Genomic DNA, 14,582 nt, shown 5'->3' with positions numbered 1-14,582 from the left:
GCCCCTTCCGGCGACGTCACGCGCGCGCCGGAAGCGGAGGCCGGAGCGGGCAGCGGCGGAGGGCGCGGCGCGGCCGGGGCGAGCGAGGTACGGGCGGGGCGCCGGCCCTCACCCCTCCCGAGCGGGCCCGGGGGTCCGCGGCGGAGGTCCGGGTCTCCCGGGGGAGGGGCGGGTCGCGGCCGAAGCACCCGTGAGTCGAAACGGGCGCTGAGGGCCCTGGTGCGCCGGGTGCGAGGCCTTGCGCCGGGCGGGAAGTGGAGGCCGCCCCTCCCGGGGCAGCCGCTGGGGTGGTCTGCGGCGTGAGCCCCCGCCTTGGCCTTGGGCTCCCGAAGGGCGGATGCGCTGCCCCGCTCCTCTGCCTGCGAGGCGGGCGGCAGCTCGGGAGGACGGGCCCGGCGGCGGAGGCTTTGCCAGGTGGCGCCGCGCGCTGCTCGTTGGGAGCTGAAAAGCACGGAGCGAGGTCCCGAAACGGCTCTCGGAGACATAGCGGCGCTCACCGGGGCTTGCCGAGGGAGAAACGGGGCCGTCATCAAGGCACTGGCATCCCTCCCTGTCTTTTCTTACTTGGCAGGCGAGGAAACAAGTCTGAAAGCCTGCAAAGCCTCTGACACTACCCTTACAAGAGGCTCTGAAATGTGCGGGCCTGCTCTTCAGCCTACTTTGGTTATAGAAGCCTGTTAGACAAAGCAGTAAATCCACGCGGTTTTTTGTGTTTGCTTCTCTAGATGCCTGTGACCGTGGGCCCGTACGGGCAATCACAGCCCAGCTGCTTTGACAGAGTAAAGATGGGTTTCATGATGGGCTTTGCAGTGGGCATGGCAGCAGGAGCACTGTTCGGCACATTTTCCTGCCTCAGGTATGCCAAGGAAATGGCTATTGTGGACAGGTTGTGACAGAGTGATAGCCGGAGAGAAATGCTCCCGCTCTGGGGTTGGGAAGGGAGGTGCGGGTCTGGCCCTGTGTCATCACATAGGTGAAACTTTGCCAGCGGCCCCGAAATAGCCACAGTTCGAGAGCCTGCTGTCAGCCCCCCAGCCTCAGACAGGAAAGTCTGACAATGGTGGGGCATCGCCCCGGGTCAGCTGAGTACAAGGAGATCGCAGTTTCGCAGACCTTTTCCTGCCGCTCCTAAGGGAGGTTGTGTTGGGAAGCTGAGACTGTGGAAGATCGGCTCCAGGAGGAGCTGGGTGAGTTGTCTGTGCAGATACACGTGCAGCCCTCTCCTCGCTCTAAAGCTTCCTGAGGTACTCTGCAAGCTCTCGGGTATTTGCATTGTGGTTGCTTTGGGTGTCCCATCCCCGTGCACGGAGGCAATTACCGTACTGACCCCGAGCCTTATTTGCAAGAGCGGAGGCAGAGCTGTGGCTGGCACTGGCACAATCCCATTGTGAATCAGAGAGGGACAATATTCCACCTTCCCGCAGCACTCCCCGGCATGCTGGCACGGAAACAATGTTTGCTGCTCCAAGTTAGCTCTTGTGCTGCTCACTGACTGGTTTTGGCACACAGGATCCATGAAAAGCAATTACTGAAATAAGCTCTTTCATATTTTGCAGAACTCTTTCTGCTTGAGGTTTTTCAGTCTGTGATTAAACACGGGCGATGGTTTGGTAGTGAGCCTAAAAGGAGAAAAAGGCACAAAGTCTAATCTGATAGAGTTTTAAAAGTTTTCTGCTCTCTCTCAGATCCTGGAGAATACTTGTAAGCAGTACAATGCTAGCAGAAAATACAGATTTAGGGTATTTAGAGGAAGCGGTGACAGTGGTTCTGTCGTACTTGAATGACCCAGCTACGTTACTTCTGCTGTACCATTTTGAGGGAAAATCTTCATGTTTTAAAAATCGGGTGCGTGAAATTCCTCAGACCCTACATTCACTGCAGTGCTTAAAAGCCAAATACGAGAGCTTCCTGAGAAGGAACAATTCTTTTTGTTTTGGTCTGACCTCAGGTAAATGGGAACTGGAGAACAGAAATGCCTCTGGACACTTCTAGGCCTTTCAAGTTTCTCTCGTATTAAAAATATGGTGTCAGTGGTAAATAAAACCATGTTGCAAACTAACTTTCTATGTTGGTGGTATTAAAAATACTTCCACTGCAGCCAGACAGGATGGTAATACAACAGCTCAGACCCTTTTTATGCTCTGACAAGTCAAATACTTGGACAGCCCCATTTATTTTTTTCCCCCCAAATTGAGGGTATTTGGGACGTTAGCAGGTAAAGCTGTTCCTGCTAACGGCGTGGCAGGAGGGTACAGCGTCAGCTGCTACCGCTGCAGGAAAAAATACACATGGGCCATTGGCAAGGGTCACTCGAGTACCCCAAAGAGAACAGCTCCATTTTTGTTTGCAGTAGCTCAGGCACAGGGCACCGCAGCCAGTCTCCTTGCGGAGGCAGGCGGTACCATTTTAAATTTAGACTGAAGAGGAGGTGTTTGATTTGGGCACTCAGGCAACCATTAGCTGGTTGTATCAGATGTTTTCTGCTGCATGTCTGTTACCTGTCAGGCTTCAGCTTTTATATAATTCCTGTGTTTTTCTTTATCTCAGGATTGGCATGAGAGGACGAGAGCTGATGGGTGGAGTTGGCAAAACAATGATGCAAAGTGGTGGGACGTTTGGGACATTCATGGCTATTGGTATGGGAATCCGCTGCTAACCTGGAGCTTGGGTTTTAACCTGGAGTGCCCCCATCCAGCCATTCCTCCTCTGTACCATAATAAAATCTTTAGATACCTGGAAGTGAGAGCTCTTCATGAAATGGTGAAGCACCATCCTCCTTGCTCTGCTGATTGTAAACATGCTTTTTACCAAATTTCTACTTTCCTCCCATGACAATGAGAATTAATAATCCTTTGTACTACATATTAAAGTTCCTACTTCACAGGCGTAAGCACAGCGCGCATATTTCTCCCTTTGGCACCTGGGCAGCTCACATTCCCTGATGTGTTGATGTGGAGCCACTCCATTGCATTTGTGCATTCCTGAGCCTAGGAGAGTTACTCTGTGGCTAGTTCAGATCAATTATCAAATTTCTCTCCTCTTGCAAAAATAGGTGGGTTGAAGCTGGCCCCATTTCTGAATTCCAGGTAATACGGGGCAAACACCCTCACAGAGAGCGAGGGACCCCAGAAGGGCGTGGGCAAGTCCTTCTGCAACTGAGGGCAAACTACAGCAGCTCAGACACCTTCCTCCAGCCAGCCTGGCAGGATGTGGGGGCAGGAAGCAGTCAGCGAACAGCACAGTTACAGGTACAGCTGTGCTACTAGAGCTGGAAATCATTAGATGGCTGGAAAATGGAAAACAGCTCCTGTCACATGACAGCTGAAGGTATTTTGTGATGAGTCACAAGGATGACTTTGACACCAGATGTGGGAGATGTAACCTCGTCAGGCCTTGGGCAATGCCTTTCCTGAAGCTCTCCCCTCAGGACGAGCTGTGCTGCAAGTTACTGTTAGCACAGACCGGCACAGTGTGACTACCTGCCCCTTTCTCAGCTCCGGAGGGTGCAGCCTTACACTCTTTGGGAGGCGAGGCGCACGCTGCTGTACAGCCCTGCCAGAGAAGGGACGGACAGAAGCGGTGGTTGCGCCTGCCTCCAGCAATAGGAGCTTGCAGTGGCTTTTTTCATTCCCTCGGCAAGGGAAGGGGGCTTCACCTGTAGGAGCTGTGCTACCAGAAACAGTCTTTTCCTACAATCTATCTGCCTTACTGGGTCTACAAGGTGCTCAATGCTTCCCAGGGAGAACAGGGCATTACTCCCTACCATTCACCAGCCCCTGTAGCACCGCCTGCAGCTGAACTATGAAATGTTTGGTTTAGTGTTGCAATCTCCTGTTATTTGCCTTTTGGAGCAAGGCTTATCTTTGCTCCTCCTTTATTTCTGTTTAAGGATGTAAGAGGACAGGTTAGCAGCAGCAGAACCTGAACCAGCACCTATACAGCCTCTACCTAGCACAAGTGCCTTTTCCCCAGTTTTTAAGGGAGAATCACAAATCTGCCACTAAAAGCCTCCTCTCTGCTGTCATGCGGCTCAGTAACCTCAGAGAGAGAAATTCTGCCAACAACAATGAAGTTGAGCAACACAACTGCTCTGGAACAGCTCACGTTTTACTCCAGGTGGCACTAGTGGATTAATAGAATCATAGAATCATTGAGGTTGGAAAAGACCTCTAAGATCATCGAGTCCAACCATCGACCCAACACCACCATGCCCACTAAACCATGTCCCTAAGCGCCTCATCTACTCGTCTTTTAAATACCTCCAGGGATGGTGACTCAACCACTTCCCTGGGCAGCCTGTTCCAATGTTTAACCACTCTTTCAGTAAAGAAATTTTTCCTCACATCCAATCTAAACCTCCCCTGGCGCAACTTGAGGCCGTTTCCTCTCGTCCTATCGCTAGTTACTTGGGAGAAGAGACCAAAACCCACCTCGCTACAACCTCCTTTCAGGTAGTTGTAGAGCGCGATGAGGTCTCCCCTGAGCCTCCTTTTCTCCAGGCTAAACAGTCCCAGTTCCCTCAGCCGCTCCTCAGAAGACTTGTTCTCCAGACCCCTCACCAGCCTCGTTGCCCTTCTCTGGACACGCTCCAGCACCTCAATGTCCTTCTTGTAGTGAGGGGCCCAAAACTGAACACAGTATTCGAGGTGTGGCCTCACCAGTGCCGAGTACAGGGGCACGATCACTTCCCTACTCCTGCTGGCCACACTATTTCTGATACAGGCCAGGATGCCATTGGCCTTCTTGGCCGCATGGGCACACTGCCGGCTCATGTTCAGCCGGCTGTCAACCAGCACCCCCAGGTCCTTTTCCGACAGGCAGCTTTCCAGCCACTCTTTCCCAAGCCTGTAGCGCTGCATGGGGTTGTTGTGGCCGAAATGCAGGACCTGGCACTTGGCCTTGTTGAACCTCATACAGTTGGCCTGGGCCCATCGATCCAGCCTGTCCAGGTCCCTCTGCAGAGCCTTCCTACCCTCGAGCAGATCAACGCTCCCGCCCAACTTGGTGTTGTCTGCAAACTGGCTGAGGGTCCACTCGATCCCCTCATCCAGATCATTGATAAAGATATTGAACAAGACCGGCCCCAAAACTGAGCCCTGGGGAACACCACTCGTGACCGGCCGCCAACTGGATTGAACTCCGTTCACCTCAACTCTCTGGGCCCGGCCGTCCAGCCAGTTTTTGACCCAGCGCAGAGTCCACCTGTCTAAGCCGTGAGCCGCCAGCTTCTCTAGGAGAATGCTGTGGGAGACGGTGTCAAAGGCCTTACTGAAGTCCAGGTAGACCACATCCACAGCCTTTCCCTCCTCCACTAGGCGGGTCACCTGATCATAGAAGGAGATCAGGTTGGTCAAGCAGGACCTGCCTCTCATGAACCCGTGCTGGCTGGGCCTGATCCCCTGGTTGTCCCGCACATGCCTTGTGAGCACCCTCAAGATGAACCGCTCCATAATCTTCCCCGGCACCGAGGTCAGGCTGACAGGCCTGTAGTTCCCCGGATCCTCCTTCTGGCCCTTCTTGTAGATGGGCGTCACATTGGCAAGCCTCCAGTCATCCGGGACCTCCCCCGTTAACCAGGTCTGCTGATAAATGATGGGGAGTGGCTTGGCGAGCACCTCCGCCAGCTCCCTCAGCACTCTCGGGTGGATCCCATCCAGCCCCATAGACTTGTGAGCGTCCAGGTGGCGTAGCAGGTTGTTAACTGCTTCCTCTTGGATTATGGGGGGTTCATCCTCCTCACCGTCCCCGTCTTCCAGCTCAGGGGTCTGAATACCCTGAGGATAACTGGTCTGCCTGTTAAAGACTGAGGCAAAGAAGGCATTGAGGGGGGTTCCCCCCCGCATCCAATAAAGGATGGAGATTCTCCTTGACTCTCTTCTTGTCATTAATATATTTGTAAAAACATTTTTTGTTGTCTATAACGACAGCAGCCAGATTGCGTTCTAGCTGGGCTTTTGCCTCTCTCATTTCTTCTCTGCACGACCTAACGAGATCCCTGTACTCTTCTTGAGTCGCCTGCCCCTTCTTCCACAAGCGGTAAACTCTCCTTTTTTTCCTGAGTCCCAGCAAGAGCTCCCCGTTCAGCCAGGCCGGTCGTCTTCCCCGCCCATTCTTCTTACGGCGTACAGGGACAGCCTGCTCCTGCGCCTTTAAGACTTCCTTCTTGAAGATCGTCCAGCCTTCCTGGACCCCTTTGCCCTTCAGGACCGTCTCCCAAGGGACCCTCTCAACCAGCATCCTGAACAGGCCAAAGTCCGCCCTCCGGAAGTCCATGGTTGCGGTTTTGCTGCCCCCCCCTCCTTACTTCACCAAGAATTGAGAATTCTATCATTTCATGGTCGCTAAGCCCAAGACGGCCTCCGACCACCACATCTCCCACCAGTCCTTCTCTGTTTGTAAACAGCAGGTCGAGCGAGGCACCTCCCCTGGTAGGCTCACTTACCAGCTGTGTCAGGAAATTGTCTTCCACACACTCCAGGAACCTCCTAGACTGTTTCCTCTCTGCCGTGTTGTATTTCCAGCAGACGTCTGGGAAGTTGAAGTCCCCCACGAGAACAAGGGCTAGCGATTGAGAGACTTGTGCCAGCCGCTTGTCGAACGCTTCATCCGCCCCTTCATCCTGGTTGGGTGGTCTATAACAGACTCCCAGCAGGATATCTGCCTCGTTGGCCTTCCCCCTCATCCTTACCCATAGACACTCAACCGTATCATCATCACAGTCGTTGAGCTCTATACAATCGAAACACTCCCTAACATACAGGGCCACCCCACCGCCTCTCCTTCCTCGCCTGTCCCTTCTGAAGAGTCTATAGCCATCCATTGCAGCACTCCAGTCATGAGAGTCACCCCACCAGGTTTCTGTGATGGCGATTAAGTCATATCTCTCCCGCTGCACAATGGCTTCCAGCTCCTCCTGTTTGCCGCCCATGCTGCGTGCATTGGTGTAGATGCACTTGAGCTGGGCTATCGATTTCACCCCTGGCATCAGCACGCCACCCCTAGGCTCATCTCTAGCGAGCCTGGTTTTATCCCCTTCCCCCTTCGAACCTAGTTTAAAGCCCTCTTGATGAGCCCTGCCAATTCACGAGCAATGATCCTTTTCCCCCTGTGAGACAGCTGGACTCCATCTGTCACCAGCAGGCCCGGTGCCGTGTAAACCTCCCCGTGATCAAAAAAGCCAAAATTCCACCGATGGCACCAGCCCCTGAGCCACGTGTTGATCAGGTGTGTTTTCCTGCTCCTTTCAGTATCCTTCCCTGCCACTGTAGGGATTGAGGAAAACACTACCTGTGCTCCCGATCCTTCAACCAGTTGCCCCAGTGCCCTGAAGTCCCTTTTGATTACTGCAGGACTTCTCTCTGCAACCTCATCACTGCCAGCCTGTATAACCAGCAGCGGGTAGTAATCAGAAGGCCGTACCAAACCAGGGAGCTTCCTAGTGATGTCTCTGACCCGGGCCCCAGGGAGGCAGCAGACTTCCCTGTGGGACGGGTCCGGTCGGCATATCGGGCCCTCTGTTCCCCTCAGAAGGGAATCGCCTACAATTACCCTCCTTTTTTTCTTAGCAGCGGCAGTCATAATGCGTGGGGCTGACTGCCTCACCCTAGGCAACCCCCTGGATGGACCTTCGCCTACATCCTCGTTTGCCTGGCCCTCAAGTTCCAGGGCCCCATATCTGTTGTGTAAAGGCAACCGGGAAGGTGAGGGAGGCCATGCGGGGGTTCGCCTGGCACCCCGAGCAGGGACCTGTTTCCATTCCACCCCATCGCTTAGGTCCCCTCTTTCTACTGACAACTGAAAAAAAATAAGGTCAAGCAAAACTAGAGAGCAGCTTTGCTTGGCTTTCTTCAGCTGTGTCACGTACTCCTAAGGTATCTCCTGTGGTACACTCTGGGCCCCTCCCCACATTTGCCTTTGTACTGCCTCCAGTTGCCCAGTCCCATTTCCTCCTGGATCGCTGAAGAGCCTTCTTGCCGTGCCACAGCTCAGCCACAGCTACATACACCCTGAATGGCAGCGCCGGAGAGGTTGGAGACCAGGTCACCACCGCGTTGTCTCAGAGCACTAGCAGCATCCCTGCCCAGCCCGCCTTCACCCACCCGGGTGGAACATCTCTCTACACCTTTCAAACACAGCTTTTATTAGCCAGTGCTTAAACGCAACAGGGAGGTGGGAAAGGGGTGCTAAGAGGGCAATCCACTTGGGCAGGCTTCCCTACAGAAACCAGACGAAGAGCCAACATAAATTACTCCTACATCCCCAGGATTCACAACCATTTGTGAAAGATGGGGGCAGAGGTGGGCAGGGGGGAAGTTCTCTCTGGAACGAATCTGCAGCAGGCCTGAGAAAGGGCAGCGAGAAAACCCACGGGCCCTTAACCAACCATGGCTGCAGTACACAGAAGGTTCAGAACAGCAGGAACCAGCTCCTGCATTTTCTCCTGGAGGAGTGGTATTCCGAACAGCTAGCATCTCACCGCCAGTCTTCAGCACACAGCGCTTAAGTCACATTAGGAGAGCAGAGAAATAAAGCTTCATAAAGGCCTTTTTAAGAGAATTTTATTTGAGTGGTTCTTACAAAGATTGTTGCAATATGAAAGTCTTTGTTTGATAGAAATATCAAGCTGTCTTGTCAAACACACTGAAGTAACCCAAAAATATATTTCAGAGCTCACAGAGCTTAAAAAGAGCAAAGATTATATGCAACCAGAACAAAACATGTTTCTGTATTTCCTACCAATTTTCAGACTCGGCTGAAATCCTTCAACTGTGCCACACTGCATACATAGAAACTTATCTGGAAATGCAGAGATCGTTTTGTTTGGAAACTTAGACACACCTCACACAGTATTTACAAAGAAACTTTTACAGATACATTAATCAAAAGTTACCATCAAGAAATAAAACCCTTCAATCCTTCTATTCTTACCAATTATTCAGCACAAAGCAAGCTGAGTGGCTGTCTAGAGTCAGCTTTCAGTAGCCTTTTGAATCTTCCATTTATACAAAACACTAAATATGTCCCTTCATAAAGTCTATCTCTGATATTAACCTTTAGCAGATCACCTACATTTAGTGAAATGTAAAATGTAATTGCTGCATTAAAAGAAAGGCTTGTGAAACACTAAAATGCCATTATGTCCCATCTGCCTTTTACAGAGAACTTGTTTTCTATGAGCTACTTCTCAGTTCCTACAGATCACCTTAGTAAATGTACAAGAATTACAAGGCAGAACAAGAAGTCAACAGCTTTGTATACAGTGGAAATGCTAGTTAGGGAGAATGAACACACTGCATTTCTGCTTACTTCATTTTATTTTTAAAGGTAGCAGGAAGTGTACACAAAATGACATTAAATCCTCTCCTTTAGTTTTATCTAAATAAAAGATAACTCAATCTTCCTCCAAAAAATAACTATGTACAAAACTGACTAAATCCATCTTCATCGTCGAACAGGAACCAGTAGTTGGGTTGCAGTCATAGAATCTGGGAAGAGGCTATGGTACGTTGGAAGAGGTACATACGCTGCTGTAATCATTTTACCTAATCAGAAGATAAAAAACCAAAACCAAAACAGTATTTGGTCATTTCTGCAATTAATGAACAAAGGTAGGTCTCTACATGAAATCCACTCACCTGCAAACCACCTCCCATGCAATGCATTTACAGCTGCAATGGCAGCAGCAATTGAAGGACATTTGACATACACGTTGCCCTGTAATACAGAAGTGTTACAGTCCATTAGAAGCTTCAGAAACATCCCACATCGCCTGTTCTCAGACACTTCCTTCGCGTGGTTGTGACGGAGCCAAACCTGCCTCGCTACGTGCCTACTGGTGTCAACCAATAATGCAGAATGAGCGTGAGAAAAGGGAGCAGCGGACAGTTTTTTACTGCCATGCATTACCATACTGCAACAGTTATCTTAGCGTGAAACTTTTCTGAACAGGATTTTGCAAAACAGACCAAATGTGAGCTCGATCTGGAATCGACAAGTAATGGATTGCTTACTTGCTCTTGATAACCCTTCAAGAGAGTATCTAATGGCTCCTGGTTACAAATCTCACGCGAAACAGAAAAGCACAAGGAGTTTGGCTACCTCTACCGCACGCTAGCCATCAAGTTCTATAAATCACCAACTTTGACCACAAATGCTTAACTGAACAAGCAGGGTCACAGTCTGGTTTTCAAAGGGATTAAGCACTCCCCATTCCCCGGGGCAGGAAGGATGTCCAGCACTTCAAGGAAGACTGGTACTGTAAAAAGTCTCCTACACGAACTTCAGCATCTGTCTGTCTTTACTTGAACAAGGACTGAGACGAAGGGAAAGAACCCATCACAGCAGGGCAAGAAGAGCCTAAGATGGTACCTAATGTGAATGACAGATTTATCTTTTAACTTTGCCGAAGATACCTCAAGTTTTCTATCTGCAAATTAAGCACTAAACCAGCCTAATCCAGAGTACTGCAATATTCACACTGAACAACTGCAAGACATACAGACGCCCACAGTAATGTGTATGCATTTTTCTGGCTGCCTGCTTAAAAATAGAATACTATCAGTAATTCTTGAACCAGATCAGCTTCTAGCTGAAACAGATTTTACAGGAAAAGAATATATTAAGAAACAGAACCCAGCCTTCCCTTCAGCAGCCTTTGACAGCCTGTACTAACTCTTCCCACTGTGATCTAACTCCTTCCTTCTCAGGGGGGAAACTTGAGATCAGGGGCTGATGTTTAAGGCACTAAGCAATTAACACACACAGTTCTGTTCTCGGCTTCCCCCTGTATAGACATCCGAGCTGCTTAAACCTTGAAATGGGATGCAGCAACATAAAGCTTTAGTTTTCCTTAACACACCACAGTGTGTGTAGGCTGGTGCGGTACACGAGGCCACGTGTTCAGTTGGGACTGCAACCTTTTCACCCACAACAGATCACATCGTCATGGCTGATCAGTGACAGCCCTTAGCCTGGGAAGTCTGGCTGTCTGGGAAAGAGCCCTAAAAAGATGCGAGATGAAAATGTTTAAAAGATAATGTGACCAGAATCTAAGCCTGGAAAACAGAACAGCACAGTGGAAACTTATGTTCAAATACAGTATTTTTAAATATCAGTGGGTATTTTATATCTAGGTCATCATTGTGCTACTATGACAAAATGGATTTCATGTAACAAACAGCTAACTCATGATATAGTAGTAGTAGTTTTTTCTTTTAAATCCACTTGCTAATGTGAACCAGATTTGCAGCTCTGTGTGCTCAGAACCTATGTGAGGTATGTTGAGGGCTGTTGCGTTTTTTTGGGGGCTGGGGGTGGTGCTTTTTTGGGGGTTTGTGTGTTGGGTTTTTTGTTGCGGTTCTCCCCCCATCTGTCAAAGGACATTTTGTTTTCTCTAAGATAGTAATAGACTAATATACTGCGGGAAAGGTTTCTACCTCCCATCAGCCCAGTAGTCCAACACAGCAGTGATCTTAAAGATTACAAAATGCTAGGAAAGATTGTATGTTGTTTTATGTACTAGACTGCAGCTCATCCCTCATCTAACATCTCAGTAATCCAGGTGGAAAGGGGTTCAGGTGACAAGAGTCTTCTGTAGAAGCAGCACAGTGATAACACAGGTTTGTGAGTGCCAAGTGCATTACCGGGGCAGAACAATCCCGTCTAAGCAATACTGACAGGGACAGCAGTGTAGATTTCAGTCTCACACAACGGAATGGAACACAACAGGACACCTTCCAGGGTCTGATGGTTAGAAATTAATCTGACTATGAGAGCGTTTGAAAACTGTACTTCAGTTTGGGCTGTGAATTTTATATAAAGGGGTTCAGGACAGCCAAATCTCTTTACAGACCTTCCACAGTTTATATTCTGAGAGCTGAAATTCAGGGGAAGAGAGAACCAGAATGGGGATTGTGTAAACAAAGTGAACACAGAAGAAAAATGTATTAGCCTTTTTAAGATGCAGGCTGACAGTCCCTCAAACGGCATTAACCTGTAATTAAGTCTGCATCAGTAGCCCTTTTTCCTTCCTCCCTGTTATAACTCTAGGTGCTCCTACTGCCCACTGCAAGACTTTAACATTACTAGTGAACACAACTGTTTCCAAGCATGGGATTAGGCACACATTTAACTGCACATCTCAAGTCTGCTGGAGCAGGGTGTCCTTTGTGCTAAAGCCCATATTCTCTAGAAATAGAGGAAACTGGAAGTCCCTGGCTTTTGGGAAATGCACAGCTTAAGGGAAAAGCCAAATGCCAGAACTAAAGAGGTCACTACTCTTCAGCCTGTATTTCCACAGTAACCAGCTCTGTAAATCTGTAAGAGCAGACTGCCGCACTAGAAAACTGCTCTCATACCTGCATTCGATTTACACACAGTGACTCAAACCAGGAGGGAACCACCTACATTCTGCAAAAACTGCAAAGAAACTTCAAGAAGTTTAGATTCAGTTTAGTGGGGGGAGGAAGGTATTTGTAATGCTCCCTCTATATACTACAAAGCAACAAAACTCCTAAAACCTGCTCAGTGTCTCCTTGGAACCAGGCATACCTGAGCTGAGTTTTTGTCTACATAGATGTGGATAACTCCTCCATGTTTGTTACATTCCTCAATCACATCATCTTTGATTTCTGTATCCCAGCCAGCTTCTTCTTCACTGTAGGGGGCGGAAGAAGAACAGGACAGAGATGGAGTTGTTATCACTCGAACAAAATCCATCCCGAAACCCATCAAAAAAAACCCTCTACAACATTCTGATTCCTTTCTCAGATGTTGAAGTCATCAACAAATGCCAAACAGAAACAGACAATGATAAATCACTTACGTTTGAGGATTAAACATGTTGGAAAGCTGGAAGCACTGTGTTGCAAGTGGTTGTACAGAAGCAGCTGCAGCCAGAACTGTTGTAATGGAAAAAAACAGTAACAAATCTAAGAACCCCCTACGCATGGCTCCAATTTAAATGAGTATTCTTCTATCTATTCTTTAAAATCCCAACATTCAGCAATAATAGCAACAGTTCTAACTAAACAGAAAATTGAAGGCAGCACTCTAACTAGACACTATCTATGAAAGAGAAATTTTAAATTGATCAATACAAAAAATAGCACAGATGAACTATAGTTGAAGCTGAAAGTGAAAAGATAACCCTGTACATTGATTTTGGCAGATTTTCAATTTAAACATTTAAATGCAGATGCATGCATCTAAAAATTCTGCCCGAGTTGTATGCCATCAGCACTTTTAATTTTTTTCTCCTCATGGAAGCCAAGCAGCAGCTCAGGATGGAGTGGCACCACCCCATCTGACTTCACAGGAAGTGACAGACATCTTTGAGAATTCTCAAAATGTATTTTTAAACATGTTGAATTATCCTTCAAAAAAAGCATATCTGTACTTTTGTCCCTTGGAAATGCATAATGTAGGAAATAATTGACAACTAAAATTATAACTGTAGAATAGATCTATACTCTTTCCCAGTAACTATGAAATTATTACTTGTCATTTATTGTTGCTCATCATCACAGTACATCTTATTAAAGATAAGCACTGTCCTATAGGCTGCCCTTTCCACAGGCTGTAAGCTTCTGTTAATTTAGCTGAAATAACGGCCACCTCTCTACATATGCAGACATTAAGGGTTGCACAGTCAGAATAAGATGATGACTAATCCAAGGACAGTAACCCCAAAGTCCTCATTTTCAAATGACCCCTCTAGTCCCTAAGGCAGACCCCTCTAGACCCCTCTAAGGCAGGAAAACGCCCCACACCCAACCACACCTAAACCCACGAACAAAAACACAAACCCACACGTTTTCTGGGACTAACATATGGCTGGGGAATGTCACCAACACTGAGGAAACGCTACAAAGAAAAGGTGAAGTATCTAACTTACATTGTTATTTTCAGTCAATAATCAATACATAGTATGATTCCTACAGACACTAATACAATGCAATTTCTCGGCCTGTTGGCAAACCAGAAGCATTTCACTTACAGACATCTGCAACAAAACCTACTGGTGACAAGTTATATCAAATGCTAGTTTACCTTCATTCTGCTGAGATAGTCTCGTTTGCAAATCTAAAGAAAAATATACAGAAGTTAATTAGTATGCTTGCTAGCATTATTGTATTGTTACCTGCCAGTCAGGTTGTTTAGCTTGTATTTTTGTGGTTAAGAGCTTGTTCAAGTACCTCAACCCACTCTCACTGTTCCTCTCTAGTTGTGAGTAGTTTCACTAATTTCAACTTCTCAGCTGGAATATTCTGTACTTGACAGAGAATCCATTACCACAAAGGTAAGCATATTTCAAAGAGAAACAATACCTTAAAGACATGACCATGTCCTTTAATTCAATGTATCATTTCCACCTTGCCTTTGCTATGCTTGAACTCTTTTGCAAGATGTATTTTGTTTCATGAGAAAATAATTACAGCAATTCCTACAGGCATTAGAAGTTTGGCATCTTTACTAACAGAAAACATTTAAGCACACAGTTATCCAAATGTGACATTCTGAAAGCAGTTATTGAAATTAAATTTCAAGTAGAATAAGGTGGTATTTCACCTGTTATCTTTCCA

General features: G+C 47.9%; 2 protein-coding genes across 7 annotated transcripts in view; one reads left to right on the top strand and one right to left on the bottom strand.

The window, feature by feature from the left end:
• The first annotated feature begins 43 nt into the window (after positions 1 to 43).
• ROMO1 (reactive oxygen species modulator 1) lies at positions 44 to 2,739 on the top strand. Its single transcript, XM_076351623.1, has 3 exons — positions 44 to 87; positions 726 to 856; positions 2,548 to 2,739. Exons 2-3 carry the CDS (start codon positions 726 to 728, stop codon positions 2,654 to 2,656), a joined length of 240 nt encoding a protein of 79 aa, XP_076207738.1. The 5' UTR covers positions 44 to 87; the 3' UTR covers positions 2,657 to 2,739.
• Positions 2,740 to 8,541: 5,802 nt separating this feature from the next.
• The window catches only part of RBM39 (RNA binding motif protein 39), a 33,386-nt gene continuing 27,345 nt past the window's right edge, over positions 8,542 to 14,582 (bottom strand). For 4 of the 6 annotated variants that reach the window (XM_076351983.1, XM_076351984.1, XM_076351982.1 and 1 more), the window contains 5 exons: positions 14,050 to 14,082; positions 12,824 to 12,899; positions 12,550 to 12,655; positions 9,636 to 9,714; positions 8,542 to 9,542 (listed from right to left, as the gene is read on the bottom strand). In XM_076351983.1, coding sequence (XP_076208098.1) covers positions 9,442 to 9,542; positions 9,636 to 9,714; positions 12,550 to 12,655; positions 12,824 to 12,899; positions 14,050 to 14,082 — 395 coding nt within the window. In that variant the 3' untranslated portion in view covers positions 8,542 to 9,441. Of the gene's footprint in view, positions 9,543 to 9,635; positions 9,715 to 12,549; positions 12,656 to 12,823; positions 12,900 to 14,049; positions 14,083 to 14,582 lie in introns of those variants that run through there. The other 2 variants (XM_076351985.1, XM_076351986.1) reach the window with 1 other exon arrangement.

Source organism: Aptenodytes patagonicus, chromosome 14 (assembly GCF_965638725.1).
Source record: "Aptenodytes patagonicus chromosome 14, bAptPat1.pri.cur, whole genome shotgun sequence".
Classification (NCBI taxonomy): Eukaryota; Metazoa; Chordata; class Aves; order Sphenisciformes; family Spheniscidae; genus Aptenodytes; species Aptenodytes patagonicus.
The sequence above is the reverse complement of the archived record's forward strand: the minus strand, read 5'-3'. Positions and strand labels throughout refer to the sequence as shown.